At 33.6% G+C, this 24870-nt stretch overlaps 1 protein-coding gene across 3 annotated transcripts in view; it reads left to right on the forward strand.

The window, feature by feature from the left end:
• BRINP3 (BMP/retinoic acid inducible neural specific 3) overlaps positions 1–24870 on the forward strand; it is a gene marked incomplete at both ends in the record, with an annotated part of 396299 nt that overhangs the window by 192235 nt on the left and 179194 nt on the right. For all 3 annotated transcript variants that reach the window (XM_082672168.1, XM_082672169.1, XM_082672170.1), the window contains one exon: positions 5850–6040. In XM_082672168.1, coding sequence (XP_082528294.1) covers positions 5850–6040 — 191 coding nt within the window. The remainder of the gene's footprint in view (positions 1–5849; positions 6041–24870) is intronic.

Genomic DNA, 24870 nt, shown 5'->3' on the forward strand with positions numbered 1-24870 from the left:
GCCTTTATTATGTTGAGGAAAGTTCCCTCTATGCCTACTTTCTGCAGGGTTTTTATCATAAATCGGTGTTGAATTTTGTCGAAAGCTTCTCTGCTTCTATTGAGATGATCATATGGTTTTTCTCCTTCAATTTGTTCGTATGGTGTATCACGTTGATTGATTTGCATATATTGAAGAATCCTTGCATTCCTGGAATAAATCCCACTTGATCATAGTGTATGATGCTTTTAATGTGCTGTTGGATTCTGTTTGCTACTATTTTGTTGAGGATTTTTGCATCTATGTTCATCAGTGATATTGGCCTGTAGTTTTCTTTCTTTGTGACATCTTTGTCTGGTTATGGTATCAGGGTGATGGTGGCCTCGTAGAATGAGTTTGGGAGTGTTCCACCCTCGGCTATATTTTGGAAGAGTTTGAGAAGGATAGGTAGTAGCTCTTCTCTAAATGTTTGATAGAATTCGCCTGTGAAGCCATCTGGTCCTGGGCTTTTGTTTGTTGGAAGATTTTTAATCACAGTTTCAACTTCAGTGCTTGTGATTGGTCTGTTCATATTTTCTATTTCTTCCTGTTTCAGTCTCGGCAGGTTGTGCATTTTTGAGAATTGGGATAGATTCTTAAAAGTAGGATTGCAGAGTCAATTTTTGCTAACTATTGCCAAATTTCTCTTCATAGTTACATCATTTTGCACTCCAGCAGCAGTATATCATAGGGCCTGTTTCCTTCTAGTTTGCCAACAGCTTTGACAAAGTTGTCAAATTTTTGAATTTTGGCAAATTCCATAATAGCTACGTGATATATCAATATATTTTTAATTTGCATTTCTCATACTATGACAGATTGAAAGCCTTTTCAAAGTTACATGGGCCACTTTGTCTCTTCTTATCTAAATACTATTTTCCTATTTTTTATGCCCGAAACTTATTTCTTTTTTTTCTGTGAGTTTTAGGAGTTTTTGGAATGTTAGAGGTATTAGCCATGTGTCCCTTATGTAAGTTGCAAACATCTCTTCCCAATGCAAAATTTACTTGTGGTGATTCTGTGCTAGGAAGAAAAAATCTCTTTTTATATGGTCTAATTCATCTATCTTTTATTTTATTACTTTCAGACGTTTAGTGATAGTTAGGAATGCTTTTCCCACTCATGCGTTTTCATTCTTTTTTTTTCTAGTTGAGTAGTTTCATCTTATTAAATATTCATGTCTCCAGTTTTTTGCAATATCTCCTCATATACAATCATATCCTTTACTTTGCAAGTGACTATTCTGATGTCAAAGTGTCATTTATTAGAAGGTCTACCTTTCCCCAATTGAATTAATATTCATCCTTATCATGTACTAAATTTTCATATATACTGTTGTTTTTTTTAATTTTCCTGTTTGAGTGGTCTGTCTATTCATGCTTCTTTACTACACTGTCTTAATTATACATATTTTACAATATGTATTCATATGTAGCAAGGCATTCTCACTGTTGCCTATTTTTTGGAAAGCTTCTGGTGACTTTTCTTTGACTAATTTTTACCTAAAAAATTTATAATAAACATGACTAGTTCAAGGAAACAAACAAAAAATGATATTTGCATTAAAGTTATACATTAACCTAAGTAAAATTGATATATTTAATTTAAATATTCCTATTTGAAACAAAGTACAATGCCATTTTCAGTTTACTTTTGTTATTTCAGGGGTGGCATATAATTTTTCATATATGTATTGCATTTTTATTGGTATTTTAAATGGTATATGCTAATCCATTGTTACCTCTATTATTTGTATATTTCAGTTTTTTGAGTTAGTAAAGTTTTTATTATTTTCTGCAGTTACTAAGTTCTGTTACTCTGCATAGTAGTTTGTCCATTGATTTTCTTGAGTTTTCCAGATGAATAATCATGTTATCTGCAAAAAGAGATAATTTTAAGTGTTTTTAAAAAACTATTACTCTAATTTTATTCTCTTCTATATTTACATTTTAACATATTTAATATCATGTCAAAAAGTAGTACCAGTTGTGGGTTTGTTTGTCAGGTTATGATTTTAATGGGAATGACTTCTGAGTTTTCCGATTAAGAAAGACAGTTGGTTTTAGGTTGACAAACACATATTTTATCCTTTTAAGGAATTTTCCACTGACTCCTAACTTACTGAAAATTACCCAGCAATAGGTATAAATATTCATCAAATGCATTTGAGGCATTAATGGACATCAAGGTTTTTCTTTCTAGATGTGTTAATATGCTGAATTATATTAATGATTTCCTAATATCAAATGACCCTTGCCCTCCTAGGATTATTCTTTTTGAGATATACATTTTTAAAACTTACTGTGTGTTACTGTTTACTATTGCTTTATTTATTATTTTGCATCACTAATAATAAGTTGTAATAATGTTTGTTGTTGTTCTTGTTGTTGTGTGTGTGATCTTCCCCAGATATTTATGTCAATGTTTTACTCAATATATAACAACTAATTAAAAGTTTTCCTTCATTTCATATCCTCTGGAAACATTTTAAGTAAATAGTATCAGATTTTTTGATCTTTAGAGTTTTGTCTGAACTCTCCTGTGAAACCATCTTGGCCTATTGATTTTTTTTTTTTTAATTTTGTAGAGGTGTTCTATGACACCTAAACTTATTTGCAAAAGCTTTGCAAATTTTATTTTTAAATAATATGTTTACTTTACTCTGTTATTTTATTATTTAATTTTCTTTCTCTATTAAAAAAGGTAGGTTGACGAGTTGGTGTATTTATCTGTTTTTTTTCTTCCCTTCAAAGGAAGCTGTTTTTCAATTTATTATTCCTTCTTTTCTTCTGTTTTTTTTTTAACTCATTAACACTAGTTTTCTTCCTTTTAGTTCTTTTTAATTTATAGAAGCTTATTTTTGTCATTTTTTTAGTTTTAGAGTTATATGGCTATCTCAAATATTTTCATAATCTACATAAAGTACATATTTAATGCTGTGAATATTTATTTGAGTACTGCTTTAGCCATGTCCCTTAGATTGTATTATATACTGTTTTCCTCAGGTTTTCTTAGAAAATTTGTCATTTTGCTTTCACGTATCCTATTATTCAAGAATTACACAATAGAAAATTTATCCATGTGAATTTTAAAATTTTTCTATCAATTTTTAATTGTACTATATTGTAGTCAGTAAATGTGTTAAAGAAACAATATTCTGACATTTGTTAAAGAACAGTAAGGGAGACTTTATTCAGGGGGTCTCCTGCATTGGAGTTTTACAGGAGGGGAGAGAGACTGAGCTCAATTTTGAACAGAACCAGGAAAAGTGGGAATTTATTGACAATGAGCAGAGTAGGCAGATTAGTGGATGGAAAATTACAAAGAGGGTAGGATAATTCTTGCTAAAGAGACCTAACATGATTCTTGCTGAAAGCAGAGCAGGGTTATCAAATATCACCAGGGAGATGGTAGGGGATGAGGAATTTGGTCAGATGTTAAAGATGATCATATGTCCAGGGTAGGGGATCCTTGCCAAAGTGACTTGACAGGATTCTTCCTAAAACTGGGCTCTTGAGAACATGCCCAAGAAACAAGCTCATAGGAGCCTGTCTAGCGTTTGGTCAAGGAGAAAGTCTTTATCAAATGATATTTTTTTTCAAATTTTTGGAATTTACTAAGGATTTTTTTTAACAAAATATATGGCCAGTTTTTCTAAATGTTCTGTGTACTCTTGAAAAGAGCTTTCATTTCCTCTTTATTAATATAAAGTTTAATATTTACCTATAAGATCTACCTTATTAAGTAGGTTGTGTGTATCTCTATCATTACATTTTTACCCCCACTGGGTCTATTTAGGTCTAGAAAGTGTGTGCTGGAGTCTTGTAATACTGGCAGTTTATGTATATTTTAACCTATATCTTCTGTATATTCTGCTTTATGAAAAGTGCTGCAATTAAAGCAGTTTTGCAAGTTTTAGTCTTTAGCACTATTCAGTCTATTTCATTTTCTCATTTAATAATTTTGTCCTGAAGAGATCATTAACTTTGCTTCCTTTTTTATTTACATTCACCAAGATATCATTATCATTTTGTTTTTAACCTTACTTAAGAAGATATATCTCTTGATCTCATAGCCTGTTCGGGCTGCTATAGCAAAATACCACAGATAAGGTAGCTTATAAACAGCACAGTTCTGGGGGCTGCAAGTTTGAGATTAGAATGCCAGCATGGTTGGGTGAGGGCTGTCTTCCAGGTCACAGATTTTTCCTTGTATCTTCACATGGCGGAAGGGACAAGGAATCTCTTTGGAGCCTCCTTTACAAAGGAACTAATTCCATTCTTGAGGGCTCTGCCCTCATGACCCAGACACCTCCCACAAACCCCATCTCCTAATACTATCATCTTAAAAGGACAGAATTTCAACATATGAATTTTGGGAGACACAAACATTCAGACCATAGCACTTTCATGTGTCGTCGAGCTGCATTATAAATTCTTAGACTATCACAACGCTGTTCTTTCTGTCGCCAGGTACAAGATGTTTGTTTGGGCACATGGGTGAATTTCTCAGATTCAGTGGTCTTTCTGAGAATGTATTCTCTCAGATTTCCACACCAGTTCATCCTCTTCTTTGGGGGTAAATAATTAGTGTGGATTTTATTTTCTATAATATTTGACATATATATTCCCTTTTTGCTTTCAGATGTTCCCACTGAAAGCTGTTTATCATGTACATGACTTAACGCTGTTGATAACTTGACCCACTCATTCATATTTTTGAGAGTTTTTTTTTTCCTTCAGCAATTCTAGTTAGTCTGCTTCATTTCCAGCTTGCATATTGATGTCCAAATACAAACTGAGAATGCAACTTTCCAAAATAACATTGTTGACACCTTATTTCTGATACCAATTCACCTGATCTCTTGCAGAGAAGTATGAACTGTCACTTAGAATTGGATGGTCAGTTAGGCTGCGGCATTTTAAATTTGGTATTATTTTTAATTTGGAGAAGAAATGCAACCTATTCGTCCGCTAGAAAATCTTGTTTGGTCTTTTAGAAAACTGGCTCGACAAATTGTCAGTGGGCCTAATGCCACCTAAACAGATGGGTTTCTGAAAGAATGAGAACAAGCTTCAAGTCTGACAATTATATGCTAATTGAATATCTAAGAATCTGGAAGTCTGAGGATGGCAAGTTCTTAATGTTAGACTTGAATGGCATTGACACTTTTTTGTCAATATTCAAACATTGAAAATTGCAGCTTAATTGTAATTTGCTTTAAATTTCACCTTAGAGGATCCATTGTCAAGTACCTAAAGCTTCTCATGGAGGTTAGTGATTTCCATAGAGCTTATTAACACACAATATTTTAATATTTAATGCCATGTGTAGGAAACCTCTGAATTTAATACATAAATATTTATATTACTGTATATGCATGTATATGTTTTCTCTGCATTTTAAAGGTACAATTGAAAACAGCTAATGTTTTGTAATATGCTTGGTCATGTTTCCATTTACCATGCTGATCTGTAGTAAAGGTTGAGTTTGTTTTACATATTTTCCTATCTTAATTTGCTTTGAGACCCAATGAGTGTTAGGTAAGCTAAACTGTATGAGAAAGTCAATAAAATCTAGAGAACGTGTTCTGCAAAAGCTTGCTGTTTAATATTTATGAAATATGTATTCACAACCATCAACATCCCGGGTACTTTTCTAGGTATATGGGAAATCTTTGTGAACAAAAGAAAAGTAAAACTCCCTGCCTGTTTGTTGTTTATCACTCTTTTGTTTCATTATGGCTGTAATCTAGGCTTCCTCACCTGCAGGTAGTTGAAAAAATTGATTTGAAGTGGGAAATGGAATAATGTAAAATATTATTAATGCAGGAGAGGAGTCACTCACAATTTTTGTGGACAAGCGGAAGCTGAGCAAACGATCTGAAGGAAGTGATCCCAGCACCAACAGCTCCTCGGTCACTCTGGAGACGCTACATCAACTAGCTGCTTCCTATTTCATTGACAGGGACAGCACCCTTCGGAGACTTCACCACATTCAAATTGCATCCACTGCCATAAAGGTATGAGTATGTTTACCCTAGAATTATGTCATACCATTTTGTTCTCTGTCTCTAAAATCCGTGTCTCTATATGTTCATGTCTCGCTGATTTAAACAATTGTGTCCTGAAAAGTAAGTTAATGTGTCCTTCTGCTTTAAGTGTTGCAGTACATTTAAGATGAAATTGTATATATTTTCATGTAATTTTGTTAACTTGATGATTGGGTCAAGGTGTTTCATGTCAGAACGTTAATTGAAATACACTTGAGTAGTGTCAGTTTATCCTCGGGTACACAGACTCCCTCACAAAGCATACATAGATGAAACTTTGTTTTAATAACACTGATTTATTTTGTAAAACTTCATATTTTATTGTGTGCATTTAAAAACATTATCCTGAGAAGGGGCTCTATTAGGTTCAAAGTGGGTCAGTGACACAAAAATCATTAAGTCTGGTTCAAGGAGTATTCCCTGCCCCCCATGTTTTTAAGACACAGCAAAGAAGTACAAGTATTTGTTTATAAGTTTCTAGAAGTCAAGATACACCATAATCTAGAACTACTGGATAAACTCTGTATGTTCACTAAAATCCTTTGCCTTTGAAACAACTAAGGTTGACTTTACAAAAACTGAGAGCATGGGAGAATAAGATACCTTTAATTTTCAGAAGAAATGAAGGGATAGAAAGACAGAGAGACAGAGACAGAGAGAGAAAGGCAGTGGTTTCCAAAACAGTAGATGTTTTGACATATTTCTCTGGCAGTTTAGATCAGCATGTTATTGTGTTTGGCCAGTGGCCACTGCAAAACTAACAGACCAAAGAGTTGGCACATGTGATAGTGTGATTCTGGACTAAGTTAATAAGAGCAAAATAAAACATAAAGAGAATTTCCCAGTGTTTCAAATGTAACATTTCATAATTAATGTAAAAAGCACTCTTTTAAACATATCATTTTATTGCTTTATGAGATTAAAATTAATGTGTGTTTTTTTTTCAGTTAATTGAAAAGTTAGTATGTTGATATGTTGAGAATGCTAAGAAAAATTAGCCCAACGTACATCTTTTGTTCCAGACTGTCCCAGAGAGAATAAAAGATGACATGAAAATACTTTTAGCTATATAGAGACACAGATGTAGAGAACAAACATATGGATACCAGGGGGGAAGCGGGGGGCGGGGGGGTGAGGTGGGATGAACTGGAAGACTGGGATCGATGTATATACACTAATATGTATAAAATAGATAACTAATAAGACCTGCTGTATAGCACAGGGAACTCTACTTCACTTCGCTGTATGGTAGAAACTAACACAACATTGTAAAACAAGTATACCCCAATAAAAAAAAACGAAAGAAAATATCTTTAGCTTAAGGGTTACACAAACCATAACTGCCCATCTTCAATACTGCTAGTAGATGAGGTTAAGTAAAAGACTTCTGTAGATATAGATTATACAATTATAGTTAGTCTACTCCTGACTGTAGGACTTACGTTATATTGACTAATCAAGTGTATAAATAATATTTATGCTGAATAGATAAAAATGTAGCCAGCATGAACACAGACGTTGTAGTTAATTTAAAAATGTTGTAAGGTAGGATAGTGTTGTAGGTATTTAGCTTGAGGTTGCTGAGAAGAAATAGACTTTTTCAGAAATCAATTTCAATGATATAAACAGAAACTTAAAGTGTATTTTCTAAAAGAAGACATCCTAGTAGTAAATATGTTTATTATACGGCTATTGATTTTGTTGCTCAGTGCCAAGTAGAATTATACAGTAGACTTTATGTATCCATACTGAGTAAGAAATATTCATTCACAGTTCATGTCAAAACTTAATGGATATTTGTACATACTCTTTTTCTCCCACAAGAGAAGTATGTATCACAAAAGGCACATGTTTTAATGGTGCAGGCTATTGTGTACAGGCGTTGTTCTTAGACCCTGATGATACAACTGGAGATGATAAAGCTTCATGTGTGGTAGAAATGAGCCAGCCCTGAAGGGGAAGTGACTTTCATAAAGGAGTGATCTAAGAACAGCTCTGGGGAAGACAAAGGAGTAACCTGGAATGTGGGAGAGTGAACAGCCTCACTGTGAAAGGACTCCAGAAAATGCTGGAGCCATTAGTCTTGGAAGGGAGTTCTAGAGCACATAATGGAAGTATTTTAAAGTGTGTGTAGTGGGGCTGGGAACAGGAAGGAAAAGTGGAACTTTAGATCAAGGAGAGGAAACAGAGAAAAGTATGGGAATGATACAGAGATGGGTTGTAAAGAGAAGTACACATATCTTGTGCATAACTAAGGGGAAAAAAAGAGAATGAGGTGTGTGTACTGGCAGCAACATGACTAAGAAAATAATCCTGGAAGTACATAGGGCAGGGAAGGGTGAGGTAGTAGGGACAGGGAAAGAGGGGAGGGAGATCAGACTTTTCAGGATTAAATTTAGGCCTGGATGGAGTTCTCACCTGAGGCAGTTATAGTTTTAAGTGACTAGTGATTATCTGGCCCAGGGTCAGCTGCAGCCTCGGCTACTGTGAAAGCTCCAGGAAAAATGCTCCAGCAGGTCGACATGGCCCTTGAACTTCATGCACACTTTTATGCTCCTGTGTAATTTCCTGGGGAGAGTATATTTTATTTTCCTTAGTTATCAAATGTATCCCTACACAGATAAAAGATGTCTCCCCACAATTATAAGATTTTAATTGCTTAGATGTGAGTTAACAGGGTAAGAGGGACTGAGTGGTGAGAGTAGTGGGTATGTAAACGGAATCCAAGGGCATTCAACTACTGAAATCCTTTATACTTGAATAAATAACTCAATGCAAAGTGCTTCTGTAGATATTTGAAATCAAAAGCTTAACTCCTTTACTAAATCTCTAAAGGTTCAGTGCATTGCTTTTATATTTTAAAGATTCATATGAAGGGTAGCAAGTCTACAATTTCTTTGATTAGATAAAAACACCTTGGGTTTTTAAGTGCCGTGTAGTGGGCATTTAATTTCTTGGACAAATGTTGTATGAAGATGTCCCTTGATTCACAGAATTTAGGAGACAGAGTTTTGTTAAAAAATAAAGTCAAATAAAATCATTATCTGATAACAGCAAAAATATAATTAAATCTGCATAAGCATGCCTTCTTTTATCATGCTAATTCTTGCAAAAACACAAAAGAGTTGGACACATAGCGTTAACTGAGCCAGTTTCTAGAAAATGGAATAGAACAAATGGTTGTGTTTAACCTCTTCTAATTATGAATGTAAATGTAGGTTGAACTTTATTAACACATCTGTAAACAAAAATGAATGGCTCAAATGCCCATAGAGCGTAATTAACTGTTATACTATTTCATAATGGCATTTATATCAAATATTATTTCTCAATATAATTATTAGTGCAAAAACATGTCAAGTATAATGTCTAGAATTGTCAATTATTTTGAGAAGATTCAATTCAGTTGACTCAAGTTATCTAAAATAATACTAACATATTCTTTAGGTTTCTTTTGAAATAGTCAAATAAACTTTAATATGTGATTGACAATGATGAGAAAATCAAAATATACATTTTGGGAAAAATCCAATCTATTACCTGATGTGGTATATTGATTTTCAAAAATTTCCTTAATACTTTAAGTTTTAAATATCAGATTACATGCAGTGAATAAAATTAAAATTTCTGTAACTGTTAAAAAATTTAAAAGAGCTAAGTTATTTTTCTAAAAGAAAAAATAACATACTGTATTGCTAGCATTTTTCTAATATAGAAAAATTATTTGAAAGATTTTAAAAATTATAGTTTTTAGAATTTTTTCCAACAAATTTAGGAAAAAGCACAAACACTATGATAAAATTAACTTATAGGTCAGTATTCCAGCTAAAAATCTATCTCCAAGTGATGTTTCAGTGCTGCATAGTTTACTTAAGGGTGTTGAAGGTGATGTTGAGAAGAGGCTCCACAACTTAGAGCTACATTTCTATTTCTCAAATTATAAAAATACATTAAATTAAAATTTCAAAATCTATTCATAAAATTAGGATATGCCTTAGAATATTAGAATATTCAATGGAGAAAATACAGTCTCTTTGGCAAGTGGTGCTGGGAAAGCTGGACAGCTGCATGTAAATCAATGAAGTTAGAACACTCCCTCACACCATACACAAAAATAAACTCAAAATGGCTTAAAGACTTAAATATAAGACATGACACCATAAAATTCCTAGAAGAGAACATAGGCAAAACATACACTGACATAAATCGTAGCAATGTTGTCTTAGGCCAGTCTCCTAAGGCAATAGAAATAAAAGCAAAAACAAACAAACAAAAAAAACAAATGGGACCTAATCAAATTTATAAGCTTTTGCACAGCAAAGGAAACCATAAACAAAATGAAGACAACAAATGGACTGGGAGAAAATATCTGCAGACTATGAGACGGGCAAGGGTTTAATTTCCAAAATATGCAATCAACTCATACAACTCAAAAACAACAACAACAACAAAAACCCAATCACAAAATGGGCAGAAGACCTAAATATACATTTCTCCAAAGAAGACATACAGATGTTCAACAGGCGCATGAAAAGATGCTCAACATTGCTAATTATTAGAGACATGCAAATCAAAACTACATTGAGGTATCACCTCACACCAGTCAGAATGGCCATCACCAAAAAGTCTACAAATAATAAATGCTGGAGAGGGTGTGGAGAAAAGGGAACCCTCTTGCACTGTTGGCAGGAATGTAAATTGGCTTAGCCACTATGGAGAACAGTATGGAGGTTCCTCAAAAAACTAAAAATAGAGTCGCCATATGATCCAGCAATCCTACTTCTGGGCATATGTCTGGAGGAAACTCTAACTCAAAAAGATGCATGTACCCCAATGTTCATTGCAGCACTATTTACAATAGCCAAGACATGGAAGCAACCTAAATGTCCATCAACAGATGAATGGATAAAGAAGATGTGGTGTATATATACAATGGAATATTACTCAGCTATGAAAAATAATGAAATTATTCCATTTGCAGCAACATGGATGGACCTAGAGATTTTCATACTAAGTGAATTGAGCCATACAGAGGAAGACAAATATCATCTGATATCACTTGTTTGTGGAATCTAAAAAAGGATACAAAACAGAAAGAGACTCATGGATGTAGAAAACAAATATATGGTTACCAAAGGGGAAAGGAGTGGGGAGGGATAAATAAGGAGTTTGGCATTAGCAGATACAATGCCAATATTTACTACATGTAAAATACAATGCCAATATTTACTACATGTAAAATATATAAACTACATGTAAAATATATAAACAACAATAAAATATATAAACAAATATATAAAAAATACTACATGTAAAATATATAAACAACAAGGACCTACTCTATAGCGCAGGGAACAAAAATAAATTTGAAAAGCTATTGATAAAATTAGGCCTGACAATAATTTTCCAAGAAGCATATTTGATATGTAAATTATTTGATTTGGGGTAATTTAAATTAGGAAAAGTTTACAGTTAATTTTTAAATTTCTATATGTTCAAAAACTCTTAATTCAAGAAAACTCAGTAAAACAGTTTACATGTAAATAATTCATAATAATTAGAGGTTTGATTTCATATATTAGTTTTATTTTCAGGAAGGTCTCTCTTTTAAATAGCAAACTCTCTTAGGGTTTCAAAAGAATGTTTTAACTTACGCACATATAAAAGTATTTAATTATTTAGTACAAACTGTACATTTAGCTTAGTACATTTAACAAGTTGGACAATTTTGATCAAGTTGACCACAAACCTATCTGAATTTTTTATTTATCTGCCCCAATTTTTTTAGTATAAAGGAAAAATATATCATTCCATAATAATTAATATGTGTAAATTGAGTGTCATGATTAAATTCATGAAAGCAAAAAGTTCCAGAATAATTAAGAATTATATTTTGTTCATATTCTGAACTTTCACATGGTTTATAATATTTTTCTAGTTTACATTATAGATACTTATTTCCCCTCTGCCATGTCTTCTCTAGTTTTGACAAACAACCCTAATTTGCTGGAGGGCAAAAGCAGAATCTGTTTTTATTTTTGTTTGTTTTTTAATCAAAATAACTTCTTATATATATAGTGGCTACCAAATGGTAAATGTGTAAAATAGAGTTAAGCTTTGTTTTTTAGATTAAATATTAATTATATAAATTAGGGAAAAAAATTAAAACTTCAATTTGTGGTATATTTTAACATCTGTTTCATTCCATTCTTCTTTTTTCAGCTCTTTCCTAGTCAAAAATCTTATTTCCTGTGACAAAGCCTATACTGTTTGAAGCCATTATATTTTATTTGTTTTCTGCTCTCTCACATCGCAGTTGTCTTACTATCTTCACTCAAAATGCATCTTGTGTTTATCTTTCTTGTGACAAGTTATATAAAATTATATTTTCTGTGTTATAACTGAGCACTGACTAAATTATTATCTCTTCCATATACAAAGAATATTTGACCTGAAGAAGCCTGAAAAAAATAAAATCAAGCAAAGGAAACAATATTAAATAAAATTTTAAATCTCTAAGTAGTTAGAACTGCTTCTAACCAAGATGGATTAACAGGGACTGAATTTACCCTCCTACCTGACAATCAAAAACAGTGATAAAAGATATAAAAATAATGGCCTACCAGGCATTGAACAATAGGTAATAAAGGATGATGATTATGAGAAATGGACACAACTGAGGTGAGTGCTGTGATTGTCCCAGCTTGCTATCTTGAAAGAGTTTCCAGGGTATGGTTCAGGGAGAGAAAATCCAGGCAGAGACCAAAAAATTCCTTAAATTGAGGATAGAGGTCAGAGTTGAGAGACCTAGGTGTTTTTAGTTGTTGGACAGAACACCAAAGAGGAGAAAGCCATGTAGAGAGAAGACCCCAGGAACCATAGGGGTTTGCCCTCAAATACTTAGCAGAATGCTCTTGAGTACATACATGTGAAGAAATTACCTGACATCAGGGAAGAAAACTACACCATGGATTAGGATTAGAGAACAGTATTTGGCATGCACTCAGGGCCTAGAACAGTATTTGGCACTCACTCAGGGCCTAGAAAAGTGTTCCCATAAGCCAGAAAGGAAATACTAATAATTCATGGAGCGCTGCATGAAATGCTTAGAAATGGCATGCCTCAGTGGTGGGGAATAATCAACCTTCGTTAAGTTCTTCTCTGGACTCACCTCAAAAATTATAAAAAACAAGACCAACATGAATCAAACCCTTTCCAAGAACTACACCCCAGAACAAAACTCAAGACTGCTTATAGGAATACAAAATAAATAAATAAATAATCTAATATCCAAAAAAGTAAGATTCACAATGATAAAAACCAGTAAAATTTCCCAGGCAGTGAAGAAGCAGGAAAACACAAACCATAATGAAGAGAACATTCAGCCAATTAAAACTGACTCAGAATGAACACAGACATTAAACTTACCAGACAAGAACACTAAAATGGATATTATAACTGTATTCCATATTTTTTAAAGTATTAGTACAGACATGAAGATAGAGAAAAGAACCAAACTGACCTGACTGACATTGGCTGTAATGTGTGACATAAAAAATACACTGAATAAGATTAGACACCTACAGTTGTGTCTGTCTCATAATCATTGTCATTTATTGCACAGGAAAAGACAGGTGAAATTGAGACATAGATATATAAACTATTTACAATGAAACAAAAAGAGAACAAAATGCAAAAAGCAATCAACAGTGAGCTCTGGGACTTCATGCAGCCATAAATATGTGTAGTTAGAGTCCCCAAAGGAGGCTGAGGGTGGAGGGAAGTATTAGATACCTCTTGCTATATAGCAATGTTATCGTTACTTTAGAGACATAATAAAACACATTATCACATTATCATGCCTTAGGGATTTTTTTTTTTGGAAGGTCAAGAGTCCAGGCATGGCTTACATGGCTTAGCTAATTCTCAAATCAAGGTGTCCACCAGATCTAGATTTTCACCTGACAGTCAACTTGGGAAGCATCCTTTTCCAAGCTTACATGATTGTTGGTAGCAATAATGTCCTTGTCAGTGTAAAGGACCCTTTTCTTGCTGGCTGTTGGTGGGAGGTGACCCTCAACTATTTGCCAAGTGACCTCCTCCATATGGCAGTTCACAACATGTTAATTTGTTTTGTTTTTTCAGGTTCAGCAAGGAAGTGGGTCATTATAAGACATCACAATCTTATATAGTGAACTTATACACAAGTAATCACATATATTAAATCACCTTTGCTGTATTCTATGGTTAGAGACAAGTCATAGGTCCTATCTACACTCAGTGGGAGAGGATTACAGAAGCACGTGCATACCATAAGGAAGGGGTCAGGGATGGATACCTTAGAATCTGTTGCCTCAGACAAAATAAAAAATACTTGAAAAGTTAATAGCCAATTTCCAAATTAGTAAGGCTATTTAAAACCCACAGATCCAAGAAACTCAAAAAATGCCAAACATGAGAAAGGTCAAGAAAATTACACCAAGGCATTTCATAAATTGCTCAAAACTTATATTAAAGAGAATATCTTAATTTTCATTAGTTATCAGAGGATTCCCAATTTGAATCAAGACAACTCTATTAAGATACAAGGCTGACTAAGATTGTAAATGCTTAGATGTAAGTTCATGAGGTATGGGGGCGTCAGGGGGAAAAAAAAGACACATTAGGTGCAGAGGAACAGAACTAAGGATGACAGCAGATTTCTCAGAAACAATGCAAGTAAGAAAACAGTGGAGATGAGAGCTTTAAAATACTAAAAAATTCTGTCAACCTAGAGCTCATTTTCTAGCAAAAATGTTTCCAAAAAATGGAAAATATATTTGCAGATGTAAGAAACCTGTAGGAATTTCAGTGGCAGACATGAATTAAAGAAATGACATAGGGGGCTTCCCTGGTGGCGCAGTGGTTGAGAGTCCGCCTGCTGATGCGGGGGACGCGGGTTCGTGCCCCAGTCCGGGAAGATCCCACATGCCGCGGAGCGGCTGGGCCCGTGAGCCATGGCTGCTGAGCCTGCGCGTCCGGAGCCTGTGCTCCGCAAACGGGAGAGCCCACAACAGTGAGAGGCCCGCGTACCGCAAAAAAAAAAAAAAGAAAAAGAAAAAGAAATGACATAGGAAATCTTTCAGGCAAGAAGGCAGCGGATGTCAGTCAGAAATATGTATTTACACAAATGAGTGAAGAAGAGTGAAAATGGTACCAACATGGGTCATTATATCTTTTTTTTTTTTTTTTTTTTGCTGTACGCGGGCCTCTCACTGCTGTGGCCTCTCCCATTGCGGAGCACAGGCTCCGGACGCATAGGCCCAGCGGCCATGGCTCACGGGCCCAGCCGCTCCGCAGCATGTGGGATCTTCCCGGACCGGGGCACGAACCCGTGTCCCCTGCATCAGCAGGCGGACTCTCAACCACCGTGCCACCAGGGAAGCCCTGGGTCATTATATCTTTTATCATCATCGTCATTATTATTATTATCTCTTTAAAAGAGAATCAATTCTTTAAACAATACCACAATCAATATATGATGAAGTACATGTAGAAATAAGCAGTATGCCAACAATAGCATGAAGATCAGAAGAAGTGTACTGGAAGTACAGTCGACCTTTGAACAACACAGGTTTGAATTACAAGGGTCTACTTACAAGCAGATTTTTTTCAATAGTAAATACTACAGTACTACACAATCTATGGTTGGCTGAGTTCATGGGTGCAGAACTGAGGATACAGAGGAAACTTGGAGATGGCCAACTATGAGTTATACTCATATTTTCTACTGTGTGGAGGCTTGGTGCCCCTTACCCCCTGTTGTTCAAGAATCAACGGTATAAAAGTTTAAAGTTCTTGTATTATCAGTAAAATGCTATAATATAATTTAAAGGTAGACTGATAAGTGTGTACACTATGAACCTTAAAGCAACCACTAAAATAACAAAATAAGGAGTTACAGTTAATAGGACAAAAAGGTGATATAATAGAATTATCTTAAAAATTAATTCAGAGGAAGTTAAAAATAAGCAAAAGGGAAGAAAGAACAGATGGAGAAATCGAGACAAATATCTAGTAGATAGACTTAAACCTAATAGCATCAATAGTCATATTAAATACCAGTAGTCTAAACTTTCCTATTAAAAGGCACATTGTCACATTGAATTCTTTTAAAAAGCAAGATTAAACTATATGTTGTGTACAAGAAAATCACTTAAAATTTGAAAGTAATTAAAAGTAAAAGGATGAGAGTAGGTATACTATGCTAGCACTGGAGTGGCTATTTTAACATAAGAAAAATATGTCTCAGTGAAGAGTCTTATCAGGGACAAAGTCATTTCAGAGTGATATACTTGGCAGTTAATCCAGAGGAAATAATAATCCTAAACATGTAGCAGAGCTTCAGAATTTTAGGAGAGAAAAAAGTAATAAAGAAATTCATAATTATAGTCAGAGATTTTAACAGCCTCCTCTCAATCTTTGACAGAAAAGTAGACAGAAAATCAGCAAGGGCATTGTAGATTCAAACAACACTGTCATTCGAACCATGAAAATGTATTAATAATACAAACATATCGGAAAATCCTCAAATATTTAAAAACTAAATGCCAAATTTCTAAATAGCCCATGGCTCAGAGAAGAAAGCAAAAAGCATATTAGAAATTATTTTGAACTGAATGTAATAATGAAAATACAGCATATCAAGATCTGTCAAATATTGGTAAAGCAGTACTGAGGGGAAAATTTGCAGCAAACAATGTTTTTATTTGGGGAAAAAAGTGATAAAACAATGACTAAAGATTTCCCCTTAAGAAACTAATGATAAAGATGAGCAATTAAACCCAAAGTAAAATAAAATGGAAAGCAATAGAAATAGAATACAAAATAGAAAATAGAAAGCAGAAGAGTAATAGAGAAAAAAATGGAACCAAAAGCTGTTTTGTTTCTGTGGGTTTTTTTTAGTGTATGAATAAAACTGAAAAACATTTAGCCAGAATTATGAAATAGAATAATGAATAGACAAATTATGAGTATCAGGAATGAGAGAAGTAACATCAGTAAAATTACACAGGTTTCTAAATGTAAGGATGTATCACAAACAACATTGTGACTATCACTTTGAAAATTAGTAAACACATTTCTTGAAAGACAATTTCCAAGGCTCATTCAAGAATAAATAACATGAATAGTCCTAAATTTATTAAGCAAATTGATGTTTAGATAAAAACATTTTCTGCAAAGAAAACTCCTGGCCAAGATGGCTTCACTACTGAATTCTAACATTTTAAGCAATATAATAACAATCTATATAAACTCTTCTAGAACATTTGAGACACTTGACAAATTAGCAAATCATTCTTTAAATCCAGCATTACTCTGATATAAAAACAAAGTAAAATATTACAAGGAAATAAAACTATCAATATATTTCATGTGTATATATACACATATTTTAAACAAAATTTAAGCAATTTGAATCCAACAATAGATCAAAAGGATTACACATCAGGACTACTTGGGATTTATCCTAGAAGTTCAAGATGAGTAGTATTAAAAAATCAACCAATGTAATTTATTATATCAACAAAATACATGTCGATATAGATAGATAGATAGTATCTTCTCAGGGCTTGCAGAAAAATCTTTAGAAAAAATGACATATTTCTTATTAAAAAAAAAACCTAGAAAGAGAAAAGAACTTCTTCAACTTGATAAAGAGAGGATTTGCAAACCTGTGGCTAGCATCATACTCAACAGTGAAAGAGTAAATGCTTTTTCATTTATGTTCAGGAACAAGACAAAGATTTATGCTATCACTACTTTTATTGTAGTAGAATACTGCTAAACATTCTACTAATAATAGTACTAAACATTCTAGTAGTAAAATTTTACTATAAGTTCTAGACAGTGCAACCAAGCAATAAAAAGAAATCAGGCATTCAGATTTGAAAGGAAGAAGTAAAACTGTTTTTATTCGCAGAAGACATGTACCTATAGAAAATCCAGTGAAATAGTTTTAAAAGGTACAAGAAATAAAAAGGAGTTGATCATTTGAAGGATACAAGATTGATTCATGTGTAATTCTATATATGTATATTTCTATGTGTATTTCTGTATATAAGCAACAATCAGAAGTTTAAATTAAAATCGATACCATATAAATTTGACAAAAGATTTAAAAGCTCTATATACTGAAAACCCCAAAATTACTTAAATTAAATCTAGTTGTTATTTTATTATTTCCATTCTATTTTAAATACACACACACAAAAAATACATGTGTGTATCCCCATTCATATATGTAGATATCATCCATCAGTCCGTTCTTTTTGTTTCTCTCTCTCTCTCTCTCTCTCTCACTCTCTCTCTCTTTCTATTATATTATTGTCTTCTGACCATGATTTTTTTTCTGATGAGTAGCTAGTATTTATTGTAGTTTTTCTCTTGAATGTAATATTTCACTTCCCCTGACTGATTTTCACACTTTCTCTTTGTTTTGAACTTTCAGGAGATTGACTGTAATATGCCTTGGTGTGGTTTTCTTCCCATTTATCCTTCTGGGATGCCTCCTCTGGGACTCTGATGCTAGACTGTTTGATATCGTCCTCAAAATCTTGTACTATCTGTATTATGTTGCCATTCTTTTTCTCTTTGCTTTTCAGTTTTATTAATTTATAATAAATTCAGAATTTATTAATTTCTGAATTAACTTGTCTTTAGTTAATTTATAAATTTCTAATAAATTCTAATAATTTCTTTTCAGTTTTATTAATTTATAATAAATTCAGAATTTATTAATTTCTGAATTAACTTGTCTTTAGTTAATTCATTTTTTCCTTATTTGTCCAGTGTAATGTAAAGCCAATTAAATAAATTCTTCCTTTATGATATGTTTTTCTTTTCTACCATTTATATTTGTTTATTTTTTATAGTTTCTTTATAGTTTCTGAAATTCCCCATTTGTTTATTTATATTGTCTAACTTTTCTTCTAGATATTTTAACATAGTCATTAGTATTATTTAAACATTTCTGTCTGGTGATTCAACCTTATTCATTTCTGAGTCTGCTTCCCTTGACTATTGCCTGTCTTGCCCTTTGAGTTCACATTTTCATGCTTTTTCACATATTATTTTTATTGACAAACATCGTGTGTAAAAAAAAGAAAAAAAAACAGACCAAAAAAGACACTGAAGTAAATAATATTTCCACTGAAAATAAGCATACCCCTTCCTCTGTTAGGCTGCTGTTATGTGAAGCTGAGTCAGTCTAATCTGGAATTGAGGTAGACCTGTGCTTTCTTCAAAATTTAACTTGATTTATTGACTTCTGGCTTAAAACAGTTTGAAGACAGCATCAGCACTTTGCTTGTAGAAGGGCTAAGGATCTGGCCAAGAGTGAGATTCAGGAAATTACCACATCTTCACAACCCAGCTGCCAACTTTCTAAATCATGGGGAGACTCTGCATGAAGGCTTGGCTGCCAGTCTCCTGCAGAATTATCTTTGGTTTTTAGTCTTGCCCTCTCTTTCTACACACTGAGGGATCTCTGTCCTCCTTGCTGCCATGTCTCCAGCATTTGGAAAGCCAGTGCCTGGTACTTGGTAGAAGCTGGAAATGCTTCAAAGGCATCTTTCCCAGCTCTTCTTCCCATTTTGTGCCCTGAACTTGGTGAAAGCCAAAAGCACTTTGGAGGGTTTCTCCCAAAGCCTTGTACTTGCGGAAAGCCCAGGTGCTTCCGAGAGTATTTCTCTCAACTCTGCTGTTTTGCACGTAACCTCCCATGTGCTGTATTCATGTACTCTCTAAAGGCTAATGGCAGCAATTTACTGGGTGGGTGTATACTCACTTTGGTACTTCCTGGTATTTTAATCCATCATATCAGGACTGACACAGCCATTAAGCATTCTTTCTAGTTTCCCTTTACCTTATCAATGGCAGATTTATCCTCCTCCCTCTCTGCCAGAGATGAGAACAGCCTTGTGTTCCTTTCCTCCCAGAAAGAGCTAGTGATTTTCTGGACTTTAGTTCGTTTACAGCATCCACTGTACTCTTATAGTTAAATCAAGAAACTTTGAATTTGAGTTTATCTGACTTATTTTCATTGTTAGGGTGAGAACGATGGCCTCTTGTGATTTTCTACATCCTCGCTAGAGCTGGAAGTCCTAACTTTTAGCCTCTGCTATTTCATTCCTATTTCTCTGAATCCCATGTTAACTATATAAATTTGTTCAAAACACTATATTGGATCACATCAGTTTTTTTTCTCATGTAAGGTCATGGAAACTTCCTGGAGATTATTAAGACACTCCAGGTTTTTATTTTATACTCCATAACATTTCTAGCATTATTCCTGTTGAAGTGCATGAGCTCTAGCATCATACACTTTTTTCCCCCCTTAGAGACTTTAGAACCAGTTAAGAAATTCTCATAGAAATCACCAAGACTGAAGTTAAAGTATAAGCTCTATTTCAAGGCATCTTCAAGGAAGATTTTCTTCCTTTTCATGCTATTGTGAATGAAATTTTTTTTCAAATTTTGTTTTTAGATTGTTCATAGCAAGTATATTAGTCAGGGTTTCTTAGAGAAACAACCAATAGAAGATATATATCTCTATATCTCTATATCCATATCTATATCTATCTATCTATCTATCTATTATCTATCTATCTAGAGAGCAATTGGCTCACATGATTATAGAGGCTAAGAAGTCTCATGATCTGGCCTCTGCTGGTATAGTTTATGTCTAAGCCTGAAAGCTTGAGAACCAGGGAAGACAATGGTGTAAGTCCAGCTAAGTTCAAAGGCCCAATCAACAGGGAAACTGATGATGTAAGTTCCAGTCTGAGTTCACGAGAAGACATATATCACAGCTCCATAGTCAAACAGAGAACAAGTTATTTCTTTGCACTTTTTTTCCCTATCAGGCCCTCAGTGGATTGGATGATGCCCACCCATACTGGGAAGGGCAGTCAGTGTTACTCAGTTTACCCTTATGCTCATCTCATCCAGAAACACCCTCACAGACACACCCAGAAATAATGTTCAGGCAAATGTTTGAGCACACACTATCCTGATCAAGGTGACACATAAAATTAATTATTACAGTAAGTGTATAAAAATACAATGAAGTTTTTAATTGATATTGTATCCTGAAATCTTGCTGAATTTGTCAGTTTATTTTTTAGTGGATTCCATGGAATTGTTTATATATAAGATCATGTCATCTTCAAATAGAGGTAATTTTACTTCTTTTTCTTCCCAGTGGATATGCCTTTTATTTCTTTTTTCTTGCCTAATTGCCCTGGCTGGAAGGTCTCTTATAATGATGGATAGAGGTAATGAGAACAAATATCCTTATTTTTTCCTGATTGAGGAAGACAGCGTCCTTTCTTTTACCGTTAAGTATGATGTTAGCTGTGGGTTTTTTCATAGATGTTCTTTCACATGTGGAGGAAGTTCCTTTCAATTCATAGTTTGATGAATGATTTTATGATGAGAAGTGTTGATATTGCCAAATGCTTTTTCTGTGTCTAATGAGGTGAGCATATGCTTTTCACTTATTAAATTCTGAGATGATGTATTACATTAATTAATTTCTGGATGTTGAACCAACCTTGTGTTGAGGATTTTTACACCCATATTTGTAGGAGATATTGGTCTGTTGTTATCTTGTGATTTTCTTGGTTTTAGTATCAGAGTAATACTGGCTTTATAAAAGGAGTTGGGAAATGTCTCTCTTTTATTTTATGGAGGAGTTTGTGAAGAATTGGTTTTAAGTATTCTTTAAGTGGTTGGTAAAATTGAGTGATGAAGCCATTTGGGCCTGCACTTTCTTTTTGTGGGTTGTTTGATTACTACTCAATATCTTTACTTGTTACAGGTCTATTTACACAGTTTATTTCTTCTTGAGTCAGTTTTGGTAGTTTGTGTCTTCCTAGGAATGTCTCCTTTTATTCTAAATTATCTAATTTATTGTTGTACAGTGGTTCACAGCATTCTTTTAAAATCCTTTTTATTGCTCTAAGGTAAATAGTAATATCCTTTGTTAATTCTTCATTCTAGTTATTTGATTCTTCTGTTTTTTATCTTGGTCAATCTAACTAAATGTTTGTCAATTTTTTGATTTTTTTCACAGGCCCAGCTTTTTAATTCATTGATTTTCTTAACTATTTTTTTAATTCTCTAGTTTATTAATTTCCACTTCAATCTTTATTATTTCCTTCTTTCAGCTTGCTTTGGGTTTGTTTGTTCTTTTTTCTCCAGTGCCTTCTTTCTTGTTATAGGCATTTACAACTATATATTTCTCCTTGTCTTTTACTATCAGCATTGTTATTATGATGTGTCAGTTTGTGGATCTCTTTGTGCTTACATTACTTAGAGTTTGTTGAGCTTCCTGGATATGTAGGTTATTGGTTTTTCAATAAACTTGAGAAGTTATTGTCATTATTTTTTCAACTATTTTTCTACTCCTTTCCTCTCTTTCTGTGTATGTAGATGCACTCAAAGTGTTCTACATTTCTCTGAGGCTCTGTTTTGTGTGTGTGTGTGTGTGTGTGTGTGTGTGTGTGTGTGTGTGTGTGTGTTCTTCCTTCTCTGTGTTCTCAGGACTGCATAATATCTATTGATCTGTCTTCAATTTTACTACTTCTTAGTTTTTCCAGTTCAAACCTACTGTTGATTCCCTCTGGTGTTTTTTTTTTAAATTCAGTTATTGTACTTTTCAACTCCAGAATTTCCATTTGGTTGTTTTTATAATTTACATCTCTTTATCAATATTTCCTATTGGATGTGACAATGACTTTCCTTTGCTACTTTAGTCTTGCTTTCCTTTGGTTCTGTGGATATTTATAATGTCTATTTTGAAGGTTTTTTCTGTTAAATACAACATCTGGTTGCTCTCACAAGTAATTTGTATTCTTGCTTCTTTTCCAGTGTACAGATAATAATTTCCTATTTCTTTGCATGACTCATACATTTTGGTTGGTAATGTAACAGGACAGTTTAGATAATACACATAGCAACTCTGGGTACTATTCTCTAGTAATCTGAAGATCCTAGAAATAACCAATTTAATAATTAATAACCAATATAAATTATTGAATAACTCTTATAATGACTGGTGAATAATTCTAATAGCTTAGGAATGAGACATATATATATATACATATATGTGTATATTAGTGTATATTATATAAAAATATATTTTTTATATTATATAAAATATTTATATAAATATTTATATAAAAATAGAGTATATTGTAAGAAAACAGACTCTATATTATATAAAAATAATATATTTCAAGACCTTCTCTTACCCTCCTATGATCACACCTCAATATTTGATACCATTCAAACTTTCAGTAGCATAAAAGTGAGAGGACTTAAGATATAGACTGGGGAAAGAACTGGATTTTCAGAAAATTGCTAGATAATTAAAAAAAATAGTCTCGTGCAGGATGCTGTTTTCTAAATCCCATGACACCTAGATGAATTAATACACTCAACTTCTCCTTGACTTAGGTTCATTGTCTCTAGAATGAGGATCATATAGATTTGTTGTGAGGGTCAAATGGGTTAATATTTGAAAGGCTCTTAGAAAAGTGCCTAGCATGTAAAAGTGCTCTAAAGTGTTAGCTGTAATTATTTAACATGTAATTATCGAGCTTGTGTAATATTCAAAGAAGTAGCTTATTTATCTTCTGATCTCTCCACCCAGAGCTCAGTATAAGATAGGAGCTCAATAAATGCTAATTGAAATTAAATGAACCTAACTCAGCATGAGCAGAATTGATGATGTAGCAATCAGAAACTGCAGCAACCCCAGAGTTTCAGATTGCTAAAATTAGGTAAGTGGTTGCAACTATAGCATGGATGCTGAAACAGCTTTGACAGGTTTTACAGGAATCCCCGATACTCTTTTATCTTTCAGCATCCTCATGTATCTTCTGCCTCTGAGTAGCAGAATAACAGCTCTTCTAATAAGCAGAAAGAAAATTCAAAACCCTCTTTTGGAAATACCTTATTTTTTAGTAAGAGCATAGAATTTCTCTTTTCCTTTGTTATAATTCTGTATATTCTACTTCCTGTTCTCCAAAGTATCAAGACCACAGCACTGCTAAACTAGGAAATCCCATCACTGTAAATAACACATGAAGCTCTTTGGCAGAATCTCCTGGTCTTTGAAATGCTGGCAGCACTAAGCATGGAACACATGCAGTACTGTACTTGGTGACTGACCATTTTGTTGAATTTGTGAAAGACCAGCTGCCAGTGATAAAGGTGCTTAGAAGGGAAAAATCGGCTTCCTTAACTAAGTACAGATTGACTATCTGTTGAATCCTTTTTACAGTATATCTGACTACCCTTGTGTAGAGAGGCTGAGTGTTCTCAGTGTGTGTGCTCTCATTCATTGAGCGAATAGGAATTTGTTTTTTTCAAAATTATCTTTTAATGAACTGTTAGTGTATGAATACAAAAAAAATAAAAACTGGGTTGGTTTTCTTACATTTGATAACAGCTCTGGGAAGTAAAGTAAGAAACTGTAAGTTGGAATGGGAATGAATATGCATTGTTTCTGAGTTATCTGGGTTTTTAAAATTTGTTTATTTTTAATTAAGAATTTGTTTTTAGAGAAGGTTTAGGTTTACAATACAACTAAGGGGAACAGATGTTTCTCATGCACCCCCTGCCTTCACATATGCACAGCCTCGTCCATTATCAACATCCACCACCAGATGGTACATTTGTTACAACTGATGAACCTGTATTGACACCTCGTAATGACCCAAACCCCGCAGGTTACATTATGGCTCATTCTT

The sequence above is a fragment of the Grampus griseus genome (assembly GCF_964374135.1).
Source record: "Grampus griseus genome assembly, chromosome: 1".
Taxonomy (NCBI): Eukaryota; Metazoa; Chordata; class Mammalia; order Artiodactyla; family Delphinidae; genus Grampus; species Grampus griseus.